The sequence below is a fragment of the Urtica dioica genome, chromosome 9, assembly GCF_054948205.1.
Source record: "Urtica dioica subsp. dioica isolate 48M chromosome 9, U.dioica_male_clone48M_v1_H2, whole genome shotgun sequence".
NCBI lineage: Eukaryota > Viridiplantae > Streptophyta > Magnoliopsida > Rosales > Urticaceae > Urtica > Urtica dioica.
In genome coordinates this window covers 7820035-7832020 of record NC_142764.1, presented here as the reverse complement: position 1 = coordinate 7832020, position 11986 = coordinate 7820035, and the positions used below count along the sequence as shown (strand labels likewise).

The following is an 11986-nucleotide window of genomic DNA, read 5'->3' as shown; positions in this document are numbered from 1 at the left end:
GTAGTTAGATTGAGAAAAACTCTATTATTTCATATAAGGTGCTAATATTGCCAAATTCAATATATTAATTATTTACATAATATAATGAATTATTTACTAGTTAGTCAAATATTTGTATGATTTAGTCACTAAACTATAGAAATTACTTACATGAATGTAACTCTGAATTTAGTTACATGAATGTAACTAAAATATGTAAATTAGTCACATGTATGTACATAATTGCTGTAAGCAATATTCGTTACACCATTGTAACTAAATTTTATAAAATAGTGACCAACCTTAAACTAATTAAACAGTATTAGTTACATTTATATAACTAATTTGTTATTGTGCCTAATGTTTGTAGGTTCGACTCTGAGCATATTTGTGCCTGATGTTTGTAGGTTCGACTCTGAGCATGTGTGTGAGTCTAACAAAATATTTTTCAATGTAAAAAGAGGTATCTCATGTAACCAAATGGATTGTATTGCAGATTCGGATACTTTGGAGGAAGATGACCATCGCAGAATCAACGGTATCGCATCGTCTTTCAGTACAGTGCATAATCTCATAGACTCCAATTTGGGTATGCACTTGTACGCCATACTTGCAAAGGCAGTAGAAAGGCTTCCAAATGAACCTTCTTGGTCTTCTCTTTTTTCACAAAGTTCTTCACGGTGACCATGAAGTGATCCCCTATAACAATTTCCCAGGGGAATCCGTTGAATGTACGGATCATCAATCATCTTTATGTATGATTTATTCTTCATGACAACTGTCTGTTGGCCCGAGAGAACCACATTGTATAGAAAGTGAAGATGAAGAAACTGGACTCACTTCTCGTCGTCCTTCTAGTCCTTGCTATCCTTAAATTCTGTGTTTTAGTTACATGTTTGTAACTAAAATCTGTGTTTCTATTACATGTTTGTACACATAATTTAGTTACATATAAGTAACTAAATTACTATGTAACAAAATCAAATATGAGTGTTTGGAATAAAAAAAAATTCAAAGTTATATTGACAAACAAATCAACTAATGATAAAGATTTAGACTTTATTATGCCTACATTCCAATTTCAACACCATCAGACCGATCAAATATGTAACTAAACAAATTCAACTAAACTCACAGGAATTGGGTTTCTTTGCCCTCGGCTCAATACAAAGTCATTCATGTCGCAAGGGGAATCAGAATCTTCACCATTGCTGGCTCTCAGACGCTTTGCATTGGGGGTTTTCATTACTATATATTTTTGCCAAGACCTAGACGATTCAGCCACGGCCTTCTTCATCTTTACAGGCTTCTTCTCCGGCTTTTTCAGTGGCGAAGACCCAACCCTATTACTCCGGCAGGGTGGAGTTTTGGTTTTTTTTTTTTTTAGTTTCCATGTTCTTTCGCATGGCTTCTTTTCGTCATTGTAGAGGCTGATTTGGGTAAAGTGTATAGGGTACAAGCTTCGGAGGATGGTGGTAGTTGAAACTTGCAATTTGGATGAGGTTAGGGTTTCTTTGTGGAACACACCTAGAAAAGAAGAGAAAGTGGAAGAAAAAGAAGAAGGAAAACATAGCACCCAAGATGAAGGACATACAAAATGAAGGTAAAGGGACATCTCGGCGATAATTTCCTAGGAGGTCTCTGTTAGGAATTCTTGACCACGAGAAGATTTTATTTTTTTAATTCTCGTTGAAATTATTAATAAAATAAAGTTCGACATTTATTATCTATTTGAATTGAAAGCGGTTATTTCTTATAAAAGATTTATCAAACATTCATCAATTCGAAGTCTCCGTATTAAACTGAATTGCATGTTGGGCTTCCGAGTTCGGGCGGTGAACTAAAACATGGTCGATGATTGATTCATGCCTCGATAGCTGAATCTAAAATCATATATGTGGAACACAAGTGAAGGTTGAATATCACTTAGTGGGAGCATTCTGTACTTGTGGTAAGTGAACAATCTGGCAGACTTTGGTTGTAGATGTGTCATTTTAGTACCGTTACGACAGACTAACTGTGGTCGCTTATGATGATCACAGTGAAACTTGATATAAATCCTGCAGTGATCATGGACTTCTAGGTCATATCGCCGAGTTCTTTGACTCATTTCGTTAAAGGCTACTGAGACGCTGATTAAACTTATGTTTTGAGAATCTGTAATATGATCTGAGCGGAAAATGATTCACAGATACGGAATCCATCCTTCCTGAAAGAAGGTAAATGTTCACTCACCTAAGGGTTGATTCCAGAATCGATAGATTGCGCGCACTTCCGAAGTAAGTAACGTTCGGAAGAATCTTTCGCTGGGGAAGCAACGGTGCTTAGAGAATATAAGTATCAATAAAGTTATAACAGCATAATTGACCTTTTTCGATACGGGTTGAACCTGGAGGATCTTGATCACGAACTGACTATATCAGTGAACACTCGTCACGATGAGTAAATATAATTCTAGTATAAAGGATGATTCAGCCTTAGCTTACATTGTAGAGTATTTGACCAAGATTAAACGAATCGATGGAAAAAGAGAAAGGACAATTTCGTCTTTTTAATCAGATTTATTAAGCTCCTATTACTAGGTCCATAGTCTCCGATTCAGCTCAGATAAAGATGGATAAGAACTCTCTGGTAATAATAAATATTTTTATTATAATCTCACAGCTGTAAATTGTTTAGCAGCATTCATTCGAAAATTTGTCTATTTGTCGAATTAAATATTTATTGTGGAATTTATTATTTATTGTTGGATCAAGTAAATAATTAATTGAATTTTAAGTTGGGCCTTATGGACACTGTAAAATTCTAAAATTCCTTGGCCCAGTACTAGCAATAATGGGCGCCTACTTTCGGTAGAAAAAACCCAATATTATCTCTTTAATTAGTTGCTAGATTTATGGAAAAGAAATCAAGTAACTAATTAAATAAGAGAGAGAATAATAATGGTAGAGATATTCTCTATTAAATAAGGAAATAAGATATTGTACTCATTATTCTCAAATATCTAGATTCCTTAGATATAGGAGAAAAATAACGAAATATAATATCATAGATTATGATCTGATGGATGAGTGAAAAAGTAGGATTTGTAGTCAAGATCCATTAGTTAATGCTTAACTACAAAATATGAAAGGATAAAGGATAATAAAATATATCTAGGAGATCCCTAGAATATTTCATTTCTACCATTATAAATAGGGGTCTAAGAGAAAGAAAAATCACTCAAGTGATAGCTAAAAGTTTTTACCAACTTCCCATGTGTTGGACTCTCTCTCTCCCTCTCCTCGGAATTCCGTGATTCCATTACCATAAACACGGTATGATCTAAAGTCATAAATCAGAGTCGTAGTGAGATTCAGAGTGTGCCCACACTATCTTCTTATTCGTGTCGGAGATTACGTTTTGGAAGACTACGGTGTCATCTTCTGAGTGCCATACGACAAGAGTGCTAAAGCCATTCCCAGAGATCTGATCGTGGAAGATAAAGCTTGAAGAAAGAGTCGAAGGAACTCGGAACGAAAGCTTGAAGAACGCATTCAAGATTCTGTAGCTAAGGAGAAACCCGTAAGTTTTTCCCAATGACTCTTATGTTTAATTCGGTTGCTTGATATTGCTCTCATGCTTATATTAATTAACGTAAATCTAGATCTGTTATATATGTAATCAATATTAATTAGCTTTTATTAGTGTAATTAATTTTCCGCATGGTTATATGGGTGCATAATCACCAACAGTCTCGGCGGTCGATTTTAGGGGAGTTCTGAGAAGATAGAGGGAAGCGATGGAAATGGTGAAAAGAAATGAAAAGTTATGGGTAATGAGTATTTGTAGGGGAAATGGTTGGAAAAAATAAATGAAAAAGAGAGAAATAATTAAAAAGGATGGCATATATGTAATTGTGCACTACTAATTCAAATGAGGAGTCTTAGATATGCCACTTTTAAAAAAAAAAATAGTTATTTGTCGATGATATGTGCGTTAATCACGCGTAAACTCCTATCTCCCGAGCTTAAATCCAACGACTTCCCAAGGATTTTTATTATCTCTAGAGTGTTTTTGATGGATTTGCAGGTCTATATGGGTTCTACTAGTATTTAGAGTCTCAATATGGAAGAATAAGCTAATCGGAGTCAAAACGGAGCGAAAACGAAGAAAAGAAGCGAAGAAAACACTTTTTCCAACTCCGCGCGCCGCGAGGTCCATTTCACGCGCCGCGCGGAGTAGGAATTCTGAAGCAAAAGCCACAGAGTCTTACGCGCGAACCGCGCGGAAGCGAAATGGAGGACCGCGCGGCGCGCATGGTGAAGCGCGCGGCGCGTGGTCATCCTGACAGACTTCGTGAACTTCAATTTTTTTAGCGATTCTCAGCCATTGGATGAGATTGGAAGGCTTAGATTGCTCCGAAAACAAGCCCAATATTCAACCTTAAAAAGACAAATCTATTCAGAAGAAGGCATGCATGGAAGAGGATTTTGTAGAATCTATCAAGAACACATTTTCTTTGTCTTAGCTTTTCTTTAGTTTTTCAAAAAATTTCCAGACTTGTTCATATTTTGTGGCTCGAATTTGAAGAGAAGGAGAGAGCTGCAGAGTTCTACCGTTGCTACAATCTAATCAAGTGTTCTATTCTCTAACTCTTACTATTTTTAATTCAAGTTTTTCATATGATCATGATGTCTCTTGATGTGTTGTTCTTGTGTTCATCTTTAAGTATTTTTATTGTCATGGTTATTAATATGAACTAGTCTCATGTAGGGCTATGGTGTAGCGGGTTCATTACGATGTAGGATTCATGATATTAGAATTGTTAGGTTGTTGTTTTTCTCATCACTTTTGCTTAATCCATAACTATGCTTAATGCTTGTATGAATGTCATGAAAGCATTGTTTTATGTTCAACTCTAATGCTTGAGAAAGATTAGGTTGTTGTGTTTTTGTGTGGATTACTAGAATTCGTTCCTAGGCTAGATATAGCTAGGTTGTTCTAGACTCGTGAGAATACTCTTGTTTTATGCTAGCCGTGCTTGTTAGGAGTTGAGATCGAAAGATGATATTCCGGTATCGGTTTAGGTTGTTAGATGCTTGAGAGAGATCTATCAATTCTATTAAAGTGAGTATGAGTAGTGAAAAGTATGAATCTCAATAGCTTGTTTCTTTTCCTAATTCAGCGAATCTAAGTTGTTTTGTGAACCCGTGAACCATAGTCCTTCCCTTTAGCCATTAGAAGTTTTTGTGCATCTAGTTATTTAATTTTGTGACATGTTAGTGAATTTTTGTGACAACGATTCCATCAACTATATTTAGTTCTATATTAGCTTGTGATTATCGGATTCCTCAATTTAGCTAGTCCTCGTGGGATCGACTCGTTCTTACGATTTATTACTATTGCGACCACGTGCACTTGCGTGTGCGAGAAAATTCGCAACAGTCGAATGACACTAATTTACTCCTACCCATGGCAATTTCTAAAACAACAATAACAACACTTTAAGAAAGAAAAATCAATGAGAATAAAGAGAAAGGGATTTGTAATATGAATAATCTCGGATTGTTTTTTTTTCTTGTTAGTGAAACCCACGCAGTACGTAGGACATTGTTTAGTTAAAAATAGGTAAAATTTCATGTTTTAAACTTTTTTTATTTAATTAGTTGTCTGAAATTTGGAGCCACATTAACTACCTATTGTTGTGATATTATATATTTCGTATTATGCAGGTTTCCGACCAAAATCGTTCCCATACATGCACTTGACCGAGATAGTTGTGGCGTTGACGACGACATCATTGAAGGTGAATGGTGGATGAGTGGAGAGGTACTAGCTCGGAAGCTGTACATTGGGCATCAAATCCTATATCACCGTCTTTTTTAGTGAAACCCTAAATCGCAAAAGCCAACCACGGCTAATAAGAGAGAGTTGAGTAAGGAGTTCGGGTGGGAGAGCAAAGACCAATAGTGGAGATGAGAGAGTAAGAGGGGTCAATATTTTGGATGGGAGAGAGTGAGAATCGTAAATAAAAAAGGAGTGAATTAATTTTAGTGGGTAAAGCTGTACAACACAAATTTATTTCCTCTCTTAACTTACTAATATAAGTGTGCTTTTGTTTTGTTGGATCTTTGGTGACATAGTTATATTTGACAAAACAAATTGTAACAGGCTTGTTCAAGTCGAAACATCAAGAAGTTGTTCAAGCAACTTACTGCAGGGTACTTATGTCTTTCCTCCCGCACGAAACAAAAAGGATAATTGATCACTATGATTAGTTTTCGATTTTCTTGATATATAAGATCAGATTTGAAAAGTCCGACTTATGAGTTGTTCACGAGAGATTAAGAAAACTCGATCATATAAAATCCACCTAGAGTTTATTTGAGTGACGAACACTTTTCTATTTTGGTTATTCACGTTACCATGGCTCTAAGTTTGCCTCTCTATTCTGGAGATCTTCGTCGAAAACAAACTCCGAGTAACTCATAGCTTTTGTACCGTCGTACTAAATGTGAGAACGTGTTTTGCATATTGACATGATGTGAATCTTCCGGAGAAGATTGGGTGAAAGTGAAAGGAGATCTCAAAGCTAAGAAGAGCATAAGTTACAAAGAACCCAGAACGTGTCAAAGGCGAAGGCGTTTGCGAAGGGGATTTTAATCAAACTTAATATTCATGTAATATGACAATTGATAGTGGATTGCTTTTCACCCGGACGCACCAATCTCTCTGAATAGGTGGTTTTCACCAAACATGATTACCAATCTCGTGTGTCTCTCATTGTTTTCATTTATATGTTTGATTGATCGCTAATCTTAATTATTTGGATAAAATTAATCAGTTTTCAGCAAGTAGTCACAACAACTTAGTTGAACAACCATTAAACTACTCAGGTTAGTTTTGATCAAAAACTTCATTTTCACTGATACAAGTATCCAATTTCCCAAAATATATCCAAAGCTTGAATTCAATCTTCTTGATTGGGCTCTAAGTTAGGCCAGCCTTGATCTGCTTGTAATTTCACAAACTCGGCCAGGAGCTTTATATCTTCGTCCTGCAGCCGAGCTCCAAATGTACATTGCCCTCTAGGCGTGCAATTTTCCCCAAATCCCTTTAGAATATTAAAAATATTATCAGCCAAATTTGTGAAAGAAAATAAAAGTAAAACAAAAAATTTAGCTAATAATTACTCACTGGCATTCTTCCCTTGCCATAATACGTGATACGGAAAATTTCTTCATCGGAGTCAACCCCATTTCTGTAATACAAAGTTGAGATTATGGGAGAAACAATCAATAACCAAAGGTAGAAAATGGAAAACTGATATATCGGTGTATGAAAAAGCACATGTTCTTCTTCATCAAATAAATAATAGAAACAAATAAACAAGGGCAAGTACCTCTGCAGATCTTTTAGAAAAAGTGTTGCACCCTGTAAAGAAAGAAATATAAAATTAAGAACATCAATAACTAAAAGAAATTTGGGCGGAAGATAATATATTGTATTTGAGCAAAAATAAGAGTGTTCTTACGGGTTGTATAATGTTTCCACCTCCGACATGACACCCAATGCAAGCTTTGCCAAACAATGAAGCTCCTCTCTGCACATTAATAGTTTGTCCCAATGAATCTGCGAAAAAAATAGTTAAATAATTGAACAAAAAAAAAAAAATACAACTAAGTAGAAAATATAGCTTAAATTGCATGTTACAAATAATGTTTTATACTTAAGTGGCAATCTAGAAATAGAGTTAATTGCAAGGTGTTAATGGATTCTCAATTTGATAACTGTCGATTTCTGCAGATGATTACTACAACAAAGTCTCATAAGTAATTGGGTACTTTGTTTTTCAGGTAATTTAGCAAAATAGCCAACTCAAATATTGAGAATTGTTAAATAGCCAAAGTTTTGTAAATATTAGGTAAATAATCACTTGGATGACGTGGACCTATCAGATTATTTTTTAATTCCGGAGATTTTCCTTTTAGATTTGAATCCGGAAATTATTTGAATTGTTCAGGATTCCCAGATATTGAATTTTGAATTGTTTCAGAATTCTCTAAATTAAGTGTGAACATAATTTAGGGTTTAATTTCGCTTCCTTATATGTAGCAACTGAAATTTACGTGGATGTTTTATTGTTATTTTGTTTCCTTATTTATTTCTTATTTACTAAATCCGAGTATACATTTTTTCCTTATTAGATATAACAATTTTAGGACTTAATATATTCTACAGTAAAAACATGTAAATAATCTCGTAAATACATGTAAATAATCTCGTCTGCAAATTTTTAGGGTTTAAGGCAAAAATCAAAGTTTTTGAATAATCAATACACGAATATTTTTAGCTTTAACCCAGATGAAGAAGATGAACCCAAAATCGATGTTATTCAATAATCGATCAAAAAACAAATAAGATTTTTTTTTCTTTTTGTGAGTAAATCTCTATCGAATATCAGTAAATACTAATTTAAATAGAAAAACTCTTTACATAAGCATACCAGTTATAACTTCGGTAGTCGAAATCGTTCGTCGGGGAAGATGAACGGATTTTCTCGTTGGGGAAAAAAGTAGAGCTTTCTTTTTTGGGGTAAACTCTCTTTTATTTTTTCCTAGATGTGAGAAAATGAACCGTCTGAAGCGGCTATCAATTTGAGTTTAATGACCTTGCATTGAAATCCCGATTCACTTGGATTTTTTTTTATATATTATCAGCATAATCGATTGGGCGGGAAAAAATTTGGGCATTTTAGTAAACTTAGATGTGTAATTAAAATCTGTTGGCTATTTACCTAATATTTACAAAACCTTGACTATTTAGCAATTCTCAACGTTTAAGTTGACTATTTTGCTAATTATTTGTTGTTTTTCTTTTATCCCAAGGACTGTGATTGAAAGTAACAGAAGAAGAATGTCCAAGCTCAGCCTGCAATCTGAACTATAAACTAATACTAATGTTAAAAGAAATATATATACTTTATCATGGACACTGTAATCTACACTTGACATTAAAAAAATTCTTTATTGTTTGAACTGGGTAAACAAAAAAAGATTGCATGATTTGGTTTGTTAAAGTTTTGTGCTTATTTATTGTTGAGGCATGGGATGGTGGTAAAGTTTGAAGCTTCTGCTCAAACCGACCAAAATTAAATACTCGTGTCGCGTGTGTTACCCATTCTCTAAAATCGGCGATAAAAACTGGGGCATAGCTACATAATCTTTTCGAATTGCCTTCTACACAACTAAAAAGAAGGTATTTCAATCTAAATATGTCCTCAAACATGGGTTTTAGGAAAATTATTCTGGTCAATTCGTCTAATAACAATAGGGTTCAGGACCATTACCTGGGATATAACCGATTGGAGAGAAAGTGAGAAGCGCAGTCATTAGAGGAGGAACTAAGTTTCTAAGAGGGTTGAAGTGAACATGAAGATCTTTGGGAAGTGGGACTTGGACTTTCTTCGCATCATAGCCTCCCTTTGAGAAGCTCACACATCTACACACTGAGCAGAGCTGAGAAAGCAAAGAAGTAAAGGAAAGAAGAAGACGAAAAAAAATGAGAGAGAGAGAGAGAGAGAGTTTGATACCTTGGAAAAACAGAAACAATGGAACAATTTGGAAGAATCTGCATATCTCTCTCTCTCTCTCTCTCTCTCTCTCTCATAGTGTATTTATAGAATAACTAAGGTCTGAAAACACAAAGCAATGAAGATAAGTGTGATGTAACAAAGCACACATAACTCCAGTAATTAATTTTTATTTAAGGATAACCCAAGTAATTAATTGCAATTGATAATTACAGCCATCTGTAATAATATATTCCTTTTATACTTTCACAAAACCATTATGATTTGTGGTAGCTAACTTGTTCAAACCCCAATGGCATGCAGAAATGCATGCCCCCTAGAATTTATTATAAAAATTATGTAATTTTTACTAATAGTGTCACCTACTTTATAATCTTGGCCGACAGTGTCACATGCGCTTTGCACTACTAATATACTAATATATTATGTAACCTTGATTGATAGTGTAAAAAAAAAAAACGTTATGATTCATGAATCCATGATGCATGAAGTGAAGACATAAATAATATCAATACATATTTTTCCCTTCATTGAGAAAAATATATCAATACATATTTTTGTATCATATTTTCTTGAAAATAAAACACACACAAAAGCCAATTTTTATATGTATCTAAATTTTCATGTTAATATAGAAAGACTCTTGAAAAAAAAAATTAACCTTGATTGATAGTGTCAAAAAAAAAAAAAAAAAAAAACGTTATGATTCATGAATCCATGATGCATGAAGTGAAGACATAAATAATATCAATACATATTTTTCCCTTCATTGAGAAAAATATATCAATACATATTTTTGTATCATATTTTCTTGAAAATAAAACACACACAAAAGCCAATTTTTATATGTATCTAAATTTTCATGTTAATATAGAAAGACTCTTGAAAAAAAAAATTAATTAATATAGAAAGACTGATCATAATTTGCAAAATACCAAAAAAAAAATTCAAATAATCAAAATTTGACACTATTAATAAACTTTGTAACACCGTATATAAAAGTTTAACGTTGTGTATGAGATATCTATTAAAAAAAAAAAAAAAAAAAAACCTGGCACCAATATTTATGAATTTTTATAAACTTTCCTTCTTCATGAATGGTAGACAATTATTTTGTTATTTTACAAATTTAATCATTTTCATTGATTATTTAATTAAAAGACCCAATTTATTAAATAACTATAAGTTATGTGTTCTGTCATTTTTCAAAAGCTGAACATTAATTAATGTAGTCAAAAGTCTAAAGAGATAAAAATAAAAAATAAAAAATAAATAAAAATACGAAAATTCATACTAAGTTCTAACTAACTACGTCACCCTAGAACGTTTAAATTGTATTTAGCCAATGTTTCAATTTTCCTTAAAAATTCTCAACTTTTTTATACGAACTAAATTTCACAAATCTTATGTTTTGATTTGGCTCGTTAGTAGAGCACTCATATAACGTAGAATATCTACAACTAAAACTCTCTTCAAAAAAGACAACTAGTAAACTCAAATGGTGTAATCAAATATGGGTTGACTATCTCCAATCCAATACTCCAAAATTCATTATATATTTTACTCTAAACAAAGTATCTTATATTTTAAATTGGAATATTTATCGAATCAAACTGTATTTTCCTTTTCCGATCCAATACTCTACTTTTAACACCAAAAAAATCATGTAACCCTGATCGATAGTGCCCCTATTAAAAAAAAAAAAAAAAAAAAAAAAAAAAAACGTTATGATTCATGAATCCATGATGCATGAAGTGAAGACATAAATAATATCTATACATATTTTTCCCTTCAAAGAGAAAATATATCAATACATATTTTTGTATCATATTTTCTTGAAAATAAAACACACACAAAAGCCAATTTTTATATGTATCTAAATTTTCATGTTAATATAGAAAGACTCTTGAAAAAAAAATTAATTAATATAGAAAGACTATAATCATATTTTGCAAAATACCAAAAAAAAAAAAAAAACTCAAATAATCAAAATTTGACACTATTAATAAACTTTGTAACACCGTATATAAAAGTTTAACGTTGTGTATGAGATATCTATTAAAAAAAAAACCTGGCACCAATATTTATGAATTTTTATAAACTTTCCTTCTTCATGAATGTTAGACAATTATTTTGTTATTTTACAAATTTAATCATTTTCATTGATTATTTAATTAAAAGACTCAATTTATTAAATAACTATAAGTTATATGTTCTGTCATTTTTCAAAAGCCGAACATTAATTAATGTAGTCAAAAGTCTAAAGAGATAAAAATAAAAAATAAATAAAAATATGAAAATTCATACTAAGTTCTAACTAACTACGTCACCTAGAACGTTTAAATTGTATTTAGCCAATGTTTCAATTTTCCTTAAAAATTCTCAACTTTTTTATACGAACTAAATTTCAGAAATCTTATGTTTTGATTTGGC

The 11986-nt window shown here is 32.6% G+C and overlaps 1 protein-coding gene across 3 annotated transcripts; it reads right to left on the bottom strand.

Annotated features, from left to right (window-relative positions):
* Nucleotides 1-6690: 6690 nt before the first annotated feature.
* Nucleotides 6691-9645, bottom strand: CYTC6A (Cytochrome c). Of its 3 annotated transcripts, none has more exons than XM_089626102.1 (6): nucleotides 9554-9645; nucleotides 9311-9479; nucleotides 7496-7593; nucleotides 7364-7395; nucleotides 7159-7222; nucleotides 6691-7075 (listed from the first exon to the last, which is right to left on the bottom strand). In XM_089626102.1, exons 2-6 carry the CDS (start codon nucleotides 9351-9353, stop codon nucleotides 6932-6934), a joined length of 381 nt encoding a protein of 126 aa, XP_089482228.1. In that variant the 5' UTR covers nucleotides 9354-9479; nucleotides 9554-9645; the 3' UTR covers nucleotides 6691-6931. The 3 variants fall into 3 exon arrangements, with proteins under 3 accessions (XP_089482228.1, XP_089482226.1, XP_089482227.1); XM_089626100.1 differs by having other exon boundaries at nucleotides 9311-9462; nucleotides 9554-9639; XM_089626101.1 differs by having other exon boundaries at nucleotides 9311-9469; nucleotides 9554-9634.
* Nucleotides 9646-11986: the final 2341 nt, after the last annotated feature.